The sequence below is a fragment of the Spea bombifrons genome, chromosome 1, assembly GCF_027358695.1.
Source record: "Spea bombifrons isolate aSpeBom1 chromosome 1, aSpeBom1.2.pri, whole genome shotgun sequence".
NCBI lineage: Eukaryota > Metazoa > Chordata > Amphibia > Anura > Pelobatidae > Spea > Spea bombifrons.
Window position 1 is genome coordinate 110256178 of NC_071087.1, and position 14400 is coordinate 110270577.

Below are 14400 nucleotides of genomic sequence, written 5' to 3' on the forward strand. Positions count from 1 at the left end.
ATTGTTTCCGTGCTCGGTGGAACATGTTCTCATGGTGTAGAGGCTGTAGCAATGTCTGCAGGATATGCCAAATCAATTGTTCCCCAAGTCGCTAACATAATTTGTGTCTGTGATTTGTTTCCTGAGTGTGGGGAGGCCTGAGACGCTCTGCGATAGAGATCAGAATAAAATTGTTTTATAAAGATAGTTTGTTTTTTTATTATTCTTTGGAAGGGTAGTGGGAAAACATGAAATACATAGATAACCAGAGCTGAGTAGGGCAATAATTTACTTTAAAAGAAAAAAAAAAACAGTAGAATAATCACAAGCGGATTGAGGTCAGTCTAATTACTGTTCCTTGCAGTTCTCTGAGTATTCGGTGTGTCTCTCTCATAATAGAAGTCCACCACCTGAGTATTCCATTCTCTACAAACAAAAAAGTACGTCAGTGTTTCCATAATACAGACAAATCATTACTCTAGACTGTGGTACTAGTAGAACATGAACACTCACCTCCGGTGGTTCAATGAAGGCCAACCAATCTGATGCATGAGTGGGCAGAAGCCCCATTGACTGACACTTGTAGACAGCCAGTGCCAGCCCAAGCAGGTTCCCGATCAAGTAAACCAGTCCCTGCAGGAAGCGCTGGCCAGAACTTTCTAGGAGCTTGAAGGCTGAGCGAAACAGGCAAATAATACAATAAATCTCTGCACGATAAAGATCTTACGTAGAAGTATTTAATAATGGAAAAAGCCACGCAATAGTATGGAGGGCTTCACTGTGTTCCAGATCTTACTAAAGGTATTTGTGGGAATAATATATTTTAAACTGCTTTTAGTATACAAAAAAAATAGGATAAAATCCCATTGTCCATCTGAGAACAGATTTGACAGAAAAATTGTTTAAAGGTGTTTTTCCACTTGATAACACAAGAACTGTGCTCTGTGCTGCAGACCAGATCTTTAATTTTATTTCTTCTGTGATAACACAAGCTGTAAAGAAACTTTTTTTTTTGTTTTTATCTCTGGCAACATCTAGCAAATCATTACCCGTGTGTTACATGCCAAGTGCTTTTGGTGAAAATTGGGAATAAGGAAAAATTTTACTTTTTTGGTTGGTTTGGAGCATTCAACAGTACTAATTTATGTTTCTAATGCAGCATTTTGCAGTGTGTATGCTTTCCAGCACCTTTAGTTTGTTCAGAGGATGCTTTTATTAGTATGATTAAGGAACAAGCATGCACTTTATGACCTTGCGTAGCTCTATGGAATATCTATTCTAAATAAATAAAATTAACTGTTTCTATTATACTGAGGTCTGGCAAGCCACACATTTCCTATGCTTCTCACAGCCTGTGGATCCCTGCAGCCCTGGTATTATTCTACAAGCACAGCTCTAAAGCTTATATGAGCAAAATTTCTTTTGGGGGACGCTCAATCCTGGAGTATTTTCTTACAATTTCAAATACACGTATTCTGGTATATGGAAACTCACGACCAATACTGGAATAAGTAGAATTTCAAATCAATAATACACTACAGTACTGTGTATTTGACAACTATATATAGGTACTTGAGTATGTTATTAAAATCACATGCATTTCTATCCTCTTGTGTTGCACATTCTTCCTTTCCTCTCAAGCTCTTCCCTATTTTTTAATCTACCCCCTTCCCTACACACAACACTATCCAGCTGCCCACCCCCTCCTGCACACACCATCTGGCAGCACCTCCTTTCGACACACAATACCATCAGGCAGTGCCTCTCCTGACTGTATACAACATTACGTAACAGCCCTTCAGCAATCTTGCACACACAATACAGCAAACTCTATTTGCACTACATTAAAACACATAGAAGCCCATCTTCTCTACACACACCTTATGTGGCGGACCTTCCCACACTATCCACCAGATTGCTGGCTTAAAAAGGTCATTCTAGAATATGTCCCATCCAGCATAACCAACAAACCCAATGGTGACAAGGCTTTTATATGTATAGGTGTGTTTTGATATCGCTCTAACAAAAACTGCATTGTCTTCTCAATTAAGTATTTCTCAAGCTACTGGAGCCCTTGGGGTGTGCAGAAAATGTCCAGATAATTGGTGTAGGTAGTGTGTCATGCTGCTTTGGATGTCACCCACAACACTTATATGTATAAGAACATATACATTATATTATTAAAATACTTCTCAATAATTACTCATATTTCCATCCAAATAAGAGGTACATTATTCTAAATGTTTGGGTTGCAGCCCTTAAGCACTGGGATTATATATCACTCTATAAAGCCCACAACAGTAGATCAAAACATTAACAAAGTTGTCACCTGCTACTTGAGTTTTGCATACAATAAGCGTTAAAGTTATAGAGACAGTAATGAACAAAACTCACTGGCTGGTGTTGCAAGAAGTGCCTGTATAGGCCTCCACGCCATCATGCAAACCATCATGATTGGGAAGATGGAGATTGTGTTTCCGGCCATATACATGATGAACAAGTTCATAGGGATCTGCTTGAGTGGTCCAAGAGCGATATCCCAGCAACGCTGCAAACATGAACGAGTCAGTAAGCAAAATCTGCAGCTCCATTCCCAACAGCATCTATCACAGCATTATTGCGCACTGTTAACACCACCGGAAGTTTATTATGTGTTACCTTCTCCACTAAGATGTGGTCGGACTCTTGCACACTTGTGTCGGGGACCTGTTTGTCTGAATATCCCACTGGATACATGCTGTCTTGTGGAGCCCCCCTATCACTTCGACTCCTACAAATGATGGAGCACAAAGAAAATGTGAGGTATATGAAAATGTCAAGAATGGCTAAAAAAAACCTCGACAATTAAAAAAACGCTTTGTTAACGCTAAAAGGCGTTTGTGTATTGGTTTTGATGACCTTTTGATTAATTGCAGCTAATGCAAAGGCAATAGCCTGATTTCAAAGGGTAACTCTGGTGCCATTCATGGCATGCCTATTTACAGACACTCCATATGCAAGCCACATATTGCTGAAAAAGATGCAAAACATGGCTGTATGTGGCATCTGATGGCAGCACAGCTCAACAAAGCTTGGCTGTAATGTACAGAACAATGGAGTCACTGCTGGCTATTCACACAAGGAAAAGCTGTACTTCATGTAATGACTACCTGCTTAGCACACATTACCGGGTACTTTTCTTACAAAATATGTACCCCACCAATGGGCACTGGTTCACTATTCCTTTCACTATGGACATGTTAGTGAGAGATATGGCATCTTAATTTACCGGACATAAGTGGGTGACAGCGCATATCCCCCCGTGGCTGGGTTGAGCACTGAACCCAAGTGTGCCCATTTGTGGCAGGAAAGAGTTGGACGCTAACCAGAGGAAGGTGTAGAGGCGTTGCAGATATATGTTTTTTTACTGTCATTACTATTCACGTCAATAAATAATAGTTAACCAGTATCTGTTACTGTGTAACCGTTACACAGCATATGGTGATTTACCTATTTCCCCCGCTCCCGAATTCGATAGCCCACTTGAAGCGGCGGGTCCGGTTTGCAACCAAATTTGATGGAGCTGCCATGCTGCCCTATAAAGACACTGGTGGGGGAAAAGTCATTCACACCATGATACCACAAACGACAATATGAAGGTCAATCAAAGTGATGTCTGTGTGTGTATATATATATGTATATGTATATATATATATATATATATATATGCAATTATGCGTTTATCATACTTACGAGCTGATCGAACAGAATAAGCCAATTGTAAAAATAAAAAAAAACCCCAATATATTAAATGTAGTGTCAGAAAGCAATGTACGAGACAACAGCGCTCCCCACATAAAATCTGCCAATTTATAACAATAAATGTCGTGGTACGCGCGGTATTTCACTACAAAGCAGCTTTTAGAAATACGATTCTGCTGCACATAAATATATAAATAATGAGATTTCCATTACCTTACACTGAACCGGAATCTCGCACTCCCGACTTCGCTTAGCTTCAGTACCCGGAAGGACCTTTAGCTTCCGGTATCAAGCCCGTCTACGTCACCAAGCGAGGTGACCATTTTTGTTTTGGGCGCCCTGGCAGCGGTTGCTTTTCGGTGCCTGAAGTGCTAAAACAAGTAAAACTAACCCCCACCCCCATTTATAAAGTTTTCCAGCCGCATTTTTATGCTAACTGATGAAGGTAACAAGTTATCCACACATAAGTCACATCTCATAAATTAATTATTTAATAATAATAATCATATACACAATAGTATATACAGCATAGTATGTAGTTAACTACAACATCTCAGAACTGTCCCTTTTTGGAAGATTAGTACTTTGGGACTCCAACTTCCTTTTGTCCATCTTTTTTCCCCCTGATGTTCCTTTTTCTTTTTTTCTAAAAGTTCAGAATGTTTGGTGGGTATGAGTGTACAGTACACTATATGACCAAAACGGGAGCTTCATGAAATGGGTTTCTATGGCTGGGTATCTGCACATAAGCTGAAGATCGCTGTGCCAAGCTTTGACTGGAGGGGTGCAAAGCACAAGTGGAAACATGTTCTCTGGAGTGATAAATGGCGCTTCACTATCTGAAAGTGTGCTAAACAAATTTGGGATTGACTAATTCCAGAAGAATAGAACCTGCCAGAATGCATAGCGTCTACTGTAAAGTTTGTGGAGGAGGAATAATGGTCTGGGGTTGTTCTTTGGGGGTTTGGGCTAGGCCCTTTAGTTTTAGTGAACGGTAATGTTAACGCCACAGTACACAGAATTTTTAGACAATTGTATGCTTTCAACTTAGTGGCACCAGTTTTGAAGGCCCTCTCCTATTCCTGCATGGCTGTACCTTTGAGATGAACTGGAACGCAGATTGCGAGCCAGACCTTGTCCAAAATCAGTCGCCGACCTCACAAATGTTCATTTGGCTGAATGGGTGCAAATTTCCACAGAAACACTCCTCATTGTCTTGTGGAAAGCCTTCCCAGAACAGTGGAGGCTGTTATAGTCTCAAACAGGGGTCATTAACATCGAGTCCCCCCCTCCATATTAAGGCCCATGGTTTTGGAATAGGATGTCCAAGATGCTCATATAGGAGTGACTGTACAGTGTTAACATAAATTTGGTCATACAGTATATATATATTTTTTGGAGTAGAGTGTTGGAGAAGGTGAGAGAGTGAGCGTGTGAAAGAATGCGAGTATGAGTTAGACTGTCTGAGAGTGTGAGATAGCGTGAATGAAAGTGTGAGAGTGGTAGAAAGTGAATGAGTGTGAGAGCGTGAATGTGAATAAGAGTGAGCGAGAATGTAAAAGAGTGTGAGTGAGAGAACGTGAATAAGAGTGAGTGAGAGTGAAAAAGAAACAAAATGCAAATGAACATGATAAAACAATGCGGTACCACTGTCAGTGTGTGGCTCATTATATACTGATGGGAGTTATACTGTACCACTGTCTCAGTCTGTCTCAGTATATAGGGAGAGTTATACTGTACTACAGTCTGTGTCTGGCTTGCTATATAATTATTGGAGTTATACTATACCACCTTCTGTGTTTGGCTCACTATGTAATTATGGGACTTGCTTTAGTGATTATCAAAACAATATTGTATACAAAAAAGGTATAGCTGTGCCCTGGTCCAGGTAAACAAGCAGATACAATCAAATATTCAAAAAGATGCATTCTAATCTTTGCTCATTAATCAACTCCAGACTGGATCATTGTAATTTCCAAAGTAGAAACATTATTATTGTTATTATTTGTTCAGCACCATGCCAAACACTCAACGCATTTTGTAACATGCTCCAAAGGAAGTATTAAAGCAAACTGCGTTTATGTCAGTGATCCTTGTCTCCTTGGAGGTGTTTATTGATACTTATGTAAAATGAAAGAAAATCATTATAAATGTCTTACATGGTACAATTCCACATTGGCAATGACACTTAATGTCACAGTAACCTTTTAAGATACAGGCATGGCATTTAATGAGACATGCGGGCATTTCACGACCTACTAATAGCTATTTAAGTATCTGAATCAGGACTCACAGGCACATGTTACTATATATTTTATCAGTGTTGGTGCTTGGACTAGTGAAATAAACTATGTTGAATGTATGTGGAAAAATATTTTGTTGTAGATAATAAAAAACAGTTCTGACGCGTACCTCCCTATTGTAACCAAAGAAGGACGCTTTTGTTTTTTTATGGGTTGTGGTTAAGGGCGTAGCCGGGACCTTTATATGTTTTTCAACCTAGTGATGGTTGTTTATTTAGAACATTTACAAGGAGAATAATGTATTTATACCACATATACCCGTTTTCTGCATTCATTTTTGTCAACGTGGATCTGTGTGATATGGTCATGCTCTTACAAAAGGGGGACATAAGAGAAAAAAATAGGGACAGAGGGATCTGGGTCCTGAGAGGGACTGCCCCTTCTAAACAGGGACACTTGGGTGGTATGCAAAAATACAATGATGTTGCATATTGCACTAGAGCTTTTTGCTATTTGAATTTTGGCACTGTGCACATTTGCAGTATAGAAAACGTTCTAACTGCATGTTTCTGCACACATACATATCACCTATGAATAGCTATTTGTTTATTAATCAAAGCATTGTCATAATTATTGAGACGAGGAATAGAACGTCTAATAAAATAAGAAGCATTATTTTATACATTTCATCTATTGTGTATAAAAGGTTTTTTATGTGCTTTGATGTTAAATCATTATTTTGAGGCGTAATATTTTAATTGTTTTCAGAACTGATGACTAAACATAAACATCCGTGTTGTTGTGGAACAAACAAAATTGGATTTGTGTTTATTTGTCTTTGGCATAAAGTTATTGAGAAAAAAAAAGCCATTCCAAATCACGTGAATAATTGTTTAGTGGGAGCACATGATGCTGCAACGTCACGGATGGTTTGACGCACGCGCTGTACCGATTAGCAGCCTTCCCTGTGCATCGCGCACGCTCTCTGCGCAGCCGCAGTGTGAGGTGCGTCAGCAGACGAGTGCAGTTGCAGCAGCTGAAAGACAAGTGCCGGTGTTAGACGGGAGCGTTAGAAATGACGGATGGAGAGCGCTCCCCGCTGCTCTCGGACCTCGGAGATGGTGGCGGAATGGGGACAGCCCAGAGTCCTGGGACGCCGTCTCCGGGCAGCGCACTCCCCACAGCCCCTCCATACGATGTTCCCGGTCCCACCCCCAGCAACAAGCCGCAAGGTAAAGGACCTCCCACTGTAGTTTTCCTAAGCAGGCAAATTCAATTTGCCCCGCCCCTTCTCCCCACATTCTTAGTAGTGTGTACTCGGCAGCCGAAGGACATGACCCGCCTTCAATGGGCGGGGCCCGAGGATAGCCATCGCTAATTGGATGCTGTAGGAAGTGGGGAGAAGGTTTAGGAAGCAGCCGATGGGCTTGACCAACCAGGGGTGTGGAGGACCACACACATATAAAATATATATATATATATATATATATATATATATATATATATATATATGTGTGTGTGTATATATAATATAGCTATAGCAAATTAAAAGCTGTTCCGTTAATGTGTGCGTTAATATAAATTAGCTTTTACATATTGATGTTTAATGCCAGAAACGTATGTGTGTATTATAAGTATTATATTGTGTACGTACGTACGTACACACACACACACACACACACACACACCCGTGAGGTTCGTGTTATCGTGTCGTTCTGTGTCACACATGGGGAAAGACCCTTGCACTTTGTTCGGGATTGAGTAATGGCTCTAATCAGATGTGTACTTTGGTGTTCCAAATGTCACAGACACACAGTGTTTGGGGATTCATAAACAAAACAAACCAGGTTAACAAAACACCTTAAATGTGCGTAGAAAAGTAAGTTGTCATAAAAAAACAAACAAACATGCAAACCTCCCCATAATGACCAAAGATGCCGTATTTCTCTGCGTTTATTGCGTGTTCTAAGAGATGGCCGGGTTTAGCTGATGTTAATCACTGAGTAATAATCGGTTAATACGCGTCTGTAATGTAAATGCCCCGTGTAGTTAAACTGCACATAGTGCTATTGGAGTGTTATTGAGAAACTGCCCTGCCCGTCTCATCAGACGTGTTTCATATCATGCATGGCAGCACGTTGCAGTCACGGGCTCCGTATTGTAAAGAGGGTCAGAGTTCACTCATTTTTTATTGGAATCGAAAAATCCCGAAGGGAATTTTTATATATAGTAGAGTGCATCATAATGTTTTTAAAACCAGAAGCACTGTTTTTGTCTCACTTAGCTGTTTGTCTATTGATATTGTGTATGAAAAAGTTGTTTAGTTTGTATTTTAAATATTTGTAAACAGGGAAAAGAAAAAATGTCGGTGCGCTAAGCTAGTCTCAGGCTCAAATAATACAGATGTGTAATACGAGGCCTACCAAACAGGTGTGAGCATGCTGCAAGAAACAGTGTATTGGCTGTACAATGTATACAAAAAACAAAAACTGTCTGCGCTTCTTACCCTAATAAAGTTAGCAACAAATATGTAAACATAATATAACCAAAAACCTCTCATTTATATTATGTTTACATATTTGTTCCCAACTTTATTAGGGTAAGAAGCGCAGACAGTTTTTGTTTTTTTAAATATTTGTGCTTTTTCCTTATCTCAACCTTTTTCCATCATTATCCCCCCCCCCCAGGTTTCCCTGTATTTCCAGCAGGTCACGGCTCCGTGGTACCCACTGAAGATCCTCCTCCGTATTCACCTCTGACAAGCCCAGAAAGCGGCTCCGCGCCCATGATAACCTGCAGGGTTTGCCAGTCGCTCATCAACGTGGAGGGAAAAATGCATCAGCACGTGGTGAAATGCGGAGTCTGCAATGAAGCAACGGTAAGGGCTTGGGGCGAAAGAATTGTTGGGAAAGAAAGGCGGTAAAATAAGCTGTCCATGTGCAATAATTCAACGTTATTTTTTTGCAGCCCATAAAAAATGCTCCACAAGGGAAGAAATACGTGCGCTGTCCTTGCAATTGTCTGTTGATCTGTAAGGTCACGTCTCAGAGAATAGCCTGTCCAAGACCATATTGGTGAGCTGTGTAGGGTGGCATTTAACATTTTTAATGGTATGCTCCAGGACTGACTGTAGAAGCGGTGGATGGGAAATGTTTGGCTAACCAGGACTTTTTTCTCCCCACTACAGTAAGCGAATCATTAATTTGGGACCTGTGCATGCAGGGCCTCTGAGTCCAGAGCCACAGCCAGTAGGTGTGCGAGTCAACTGCGGACACTGCAAGAACAATTTTCTGGTACTATGAACTTTTACAATGTGGGATGGATCTGCTTCTTAGCGCAAGGCCCTGGGTGTGGGAGGGTGTGGGATGGCGCTGCTTCCCAGCGCGTGGCGGAGGATGTGGGATGGCACTGCTTTCCAGAGCGAGGTGCTGCTTCCCAGTGCCAGGTGGCGGGTGTGGGACGGTGCTGCTTCCCAGCGGCGGGTGTGGGACGGTGCTGCTTCCCAGCGCCAGGCGGCGGGTGTGGGACGGCGCTGCTTCCTAGCATTCTTCAAATCTTTCTAAAAGAATTGGACTTTCTTGAGAAAATTAGTAAAACTAGTATGAGAATATATGATGGTTTTTTGCACCTACACCTGTTTACTTTTCTGTTATGCAAATATTTGCTAATACAATGCCGTTAAGTTTGGCGCATTGAGAAAAATAAACCCAGGTTGATTATAACAAGCATTCTGAATTTGTCACCGCTTAAGGAGCATTCTCCTCATTCTGTGTGCGATATAAAGTGTCTCCCTTTTGGTGAAACTTGTATTAACGCGTGTCTGTCGCAAGGCTGCTGTGCCAGGTTGAAGTGAGGCTCTGCGTGCTTGCTTAGCATCATAGGAGATATAGTTTTACAGCTACTCTACGGATATTAATTGTTCAACCCAGAGTAGTGCCACATATGCTGTATTTTTCACATTTGTTATGCTGTTCTGAATATTTGTTTTTGTTTCTCATTCAGTGGACGGAGTTTACGGACAGGACATTGGCCCGTTGCCCTCACTGTCGTAAAGTGTAAGTATGGGAAAGGAGGCCATTTGTAAGAATTGATAGTTGTTGAAGGACTCTTGTCTCCAACGGTCTTATATTTTTCCCTAGCTCCTCCATTGGTCTGCGTTATCCACGGAAGCGCTGCGTCTGCTGCTTCTTGTTGGGCTTTTTATTCGCCGTAGCTGCAGCTGGACTTGTGGTGAGTTTTTGAAAGGGACTATGCTGTCACAAATCCACACAGTACTATTAAGCTGAAAAAAATCTGAGAAGGATAAGGTGTTCTGATATCAGATGTGATGGGGATAACATGTGTAATCTAAACCAACCATGAATAGAAGAAGCAGTTTCCTTTTACTGAATGAAAGCAACGGCCATCATTAGAATATAAAGTGTACTTCAGGAATTGAAAGTTGCAGACAGGTAACATAAAATAGATCATTATTATTACCTTTTTATTAAGCATCAAAACACACACACACACTATACATTAATCAGGAGCACGCACATAAGGAGATGAGAACTGTGAGCGGCCATCTAGTGTTAAATAACTTTTATACAAAGTGCCAGGCAGGAATGGTGGGCTTTTGAGAGCCCCACTTGAAATCTTATAATCTATTCCGTAAATATTCTGTTTAGTGGTGTATGATAGTGTGCTCTCTATTAATAGGATTTTCTTTGTTTTTATTATATATGTATGTATGTATGTGTGTGTGTGTGTAAAACGTATAGAGTCAATGCATTTAACTAATATTTCACTAATTTTGCTACCCTACAGGCTAGTACCTGGACGTTGGCCCGTCGTTATGGTGGGATTTATGCCTCCTGGGCAATAATGTTCCTGGTCACGTTGGTGTTTTTGGGCCGTGCCATTTACTGGGCATGCGTGCGTGTCAGCCACCCCATACAAAGCTTCTCTTAAGCTTGTTAGGACCTTCCTTTTTCCGGTTCCTCCCCTTGATGGCCACAGGGCGCCAGCGAGGATGTACTGCAGCGGCTTTCGACCGGGAGATGAAGTCATCGCTGCTGTACTTTGGTTCCAGAATCTCAATCCTTCTGCCGATAGATGCTGCTGCCCATGGCTAACCTCTTCACCGCCAGGGGACTGCAGTGTTTTGTGGAACCCTGTAGCTGCCAAGGGGTTAATTCCTTTTTTTTTTTATTTCAAGGGTGTTAGGGACACTTAAGACTTGGTTTTTAGGGCTGTAACCGTTTGGTGTGTTATAGCGGATGCAGGATAATGTTTACATTAAGGAGAAGCAGCTCTGGAGGTGTGTGTATACAAGTGGATGGCTGTGCATCACGTTGAAGATCAGAGACACATCCAGCAAGTACCCGAGGGGTTGGTGAGCTGGTCCTCATATGATGAACACCCCTTAAATAAGCTCTCTTCTCATTGGTTCATATCCTATCATCTGTTGCACCTTAACATATTTTTTGTTATTGATGTGTTTGTTTGTTTTTTAATTTAAAGGCTAGGAAATTTAACTTTAAGCCCCCATTGCTGCGACTGAGTCCAATCAGCCTAACCATAGAGGCCTTCACAAAGCTATTCCTTAATCTATTTGCTATAGGTAGGGAACAGTTATCTGTTAATTACTGTTCCCTTCCAAAGCATCATCAAATATTTAGTAATAACCTAGGGCATGCAGTATACACTGAAAGAGGTGGTCGGTGCATCTCCAAACTGCTTACTTATTGATGCTGGTTTATACCAGAGATACTGCTGCAGGTGTCTTTCCTCTTCACCATGGCTGATAAGGTCTAAATTTTCCTATGGAGCAATATCCGCATTTATTGATAGCAGGTCCTCAGGAATCTGGAATGTTGTTTAAAAATGGAATATTACCAAACTCTACTTCATCTGGTATGACCACTTACATGAACCTTCAGGGCCATGATTGTAGGTTTCTCTGATTGATACACAAATTATAAACTTTGTGATCACTGACTTGTGACCCTCAAGGACTAGTGGTGGACACGTTCTGTTTTCCGGCAGAGAGGTTAAAGTTTGGTGCCCTCTACCACTCAATGCATTTGGTAGCCAAAGGTTGTTTAGCACATTGATTAATATCATGTTGGCTATTAACACTGGAATTTTATTTTTTGCGTCCTCCTTATGTTTGTAACGGAAATCAGGAGCACTCTATGTGCCCAGAATCGGTTTTTTTAATTTCACTACCTCTAGAAAAGTACATAAGAAGATCCTGGACATTAGAAAAGGTGCCTCTGACTTTTTCCTCCCTCGCGTTTACCACGCAGAATAACATACCCTGAATTTCCTTTTGGGTTCGAGGCGCGGGGACTAGTTCCTTTACCATCAAGTACAAGCGTCTGATCTTGTATGTTGCGGGAGAGAAAATGAACAGTTTGAGTAATGGAGGGCTGTTAATTTGCAGGGTCCAATTTGCATTTTTATGTTTGTGCTGTTCGGTTGTAAATAATTTTTCTATTTTTTTTTTTTTGTGCTGCTGTGCCTCCTGCAACTTTTACTTTGCTTGGAACTGCTTATAAAACTTGTTTTTTATTACTGTGTCTCTAGCTTGCTTGCGGATTTTAAAAGCTCTGCCTCTTCATCTCTTCAACTTGGGGGTTGGTATGTGAGCCACAGCCAAGTTAGAATCTAAACCGGCATAAGGGCACGTAACCGTCTGATGAGCTGGACTCTGCTTGGCTTTGGCCTGGTTGGTGCCATTATTTGGCCAGCTTGCTTACCTGTATTCCATTACAGGTTATACAAACTATTATGCTTTGAGTTTATTAATATGTTTATGAATTAAGCCTTTTCAAAGTGCTGCGAAACACGGCAATGCTTGTTTAGCTGTCTATAATACTCAATATCGTAACGCATTTATGTTAATACAAAGATCTCTGTAGCAAGTGAAATCAATCTAGATCTTCAGCAGTGGTATAAAGGGGTTAGATATAAACGCATGGTTACTTTATCTGATGGAGAGATATATACATTAATATTAAAAAGATGTCTGGACAGTCACTGGACACAGATATGGAAGATGAGTCCATGTTATCCGGATCATGATATTGCTTTGGAACAACCCATCACCTGGCTATCATTCCCTTTTGTGTTTTTATCATGTTCTACAGGGAAAGATAAATGTCATTTATTATGGTTCGTATTGGCAGGAGAGTTGCAGCTTTAGCCGTTTACTGTAACCATTACGAATGGCTTCTCATGAATAGCTTGGATGGCCATGGACAAAGCAAGTTTACATCTGTGAGATTTCCTGGAAGTCGGCTGGCTTAACTATACATTATGTAGGGCCAGCTCAACCCTTCTTAGTGAATTCAGAGAGTTTAAATCACGACTCCCCTGCTTTAGTGAATATTTGCACTGCTGTTTTAATGACCTGGGCAGCTTATTTGAATACGAGCTAATAAAACACACAACCGTTTTACATCCTTTCTTTCCTTCCATCATCCGCATAGAATTTCTGAGAAGTGCGATAGAGCGGGTAATGCCATCCTCTCCTACACAGCTTGTCAGGATCTGGAGAACACATAATCTACGTTTTAAGTAACAAGAATGTACGGAGTAGGTTCCATAAAGCTGTCAGATGGCTATAATCAGTTGATTTGTAGTAGTTGTATGTTTTTGGCATAAGGATACTTTTGAGGCATGTTTGTAATGTCATAATATGATCCGAATCTAATGGCGTGTTTGCTACAACTCGGGAAATGCAGTGTTTCTTAGTAGCGGTAGCAGGACCCATGAGGAGAACTAGCCAACTATGCTGTCCAGTTTCATTTTATGCCAACAGATTCTGTAATGATAGAAACGTGTTGGTTGTCTTTAAGAGAAAATGGCTTAAGTTACTTCTATAACAGTCTGTAACCTCTTTGTACTGATATCCATACTGAGTATTTATCAGGCACCTAAAAGATGCAAATGCTAACCCATTTTAGATCAATATACGTGTGAATAGTCCTATTTTGGTTGCGTTTCTCTTATTTTGCGAAGAGAATCTTTTGAAACCTTATCTAATTTTCATAGTTTTTATGCGGCTTCCGATCGGCAGATTGCATGCTGTCATCAGTGGAACTGCGTCTAACCCTTAGTTTATTTTGTAAATCAAATTTTGGCCAACACTGCTAGAAACCATATTAATCCACAGTGGCACCTCTCTAGGTAAACACTGAACAATAACCTATAGTAATAAAATACTATATACACTGCCGTTCAGAAGTTTGGGGTCACTTAGAAATGTCCTTGTTTTTGAAAGAAAAGAAAATTTTGTCAATTAAAATAACATGAAATGGATCAGAAATACAGTGTAGACATTAATGTTGTAAATTACTATTGTAGCTGATTTTTAATGGAAAGTCTTCATAGGCGTACCGAGTCTTTATCAGCATCCATCGCTGCTGGGTTCCAATAGCACGCTGGATTC

At 40.7% G+C, this 14400-nt stretch overlaps 2 protein-coding genes across 2 annotated transcripts; one reads left to right on the forward strand and one right to left on the reverse strand.

The window, feature by feature from the left end:
- Positions 1–170: 170 nt before the first annotated feature.
- EMC4 (ER membrane protein complex subunit 4) lies at positions 171–3985 on the reverse strand. Its single transcript, XM_053468511.1, has 6 exons — positions 3934–3985; positions 3469–3565; positions 2638–2749; positions 2374–2527; positions 493–653; positions 171–405 (listed from the first exon to the last, which is right to left on the reverse strand). The coding sequence occupies exons 2-6, from the start codon at positions 3546–3548 to the stop codon at positions 370–372; spliced, it is 543 nt and encodes a 180-aa protein (XP_053324486.1). The 5' UTR covers positions 3549–3565; positions 3934–3985; the 3' UTR covers positions 171–369.
- A 3053-nt stretch (positions 3986–7038) lies between these two features.
- On the forward strand, positions 7039–12566 carry PIP4P1 (phosphatidylinositol-4,5-bisphosphate 4-phosphatase 1). The gene is made up of 7 exons (XM_053468512.1): positions 7039–7195; positions 8651–8841; positions 8931–9037; positions 9151–9256; positions 9966–10018; positions 10103–10193; positions 10770–12566. The coding sequence occupies exons 1-7, from the start codon at positions 7039–7041 to the stop codon at positions 10911–10913; spliced, it is 849 nt and encodes a 282-aa protein (XP_053324487.1). The 3' UTR covers positions 10914–12566.
- The last annotated feature ends 1834 nt before the right edge of the window (positions 12567–14400 follow it).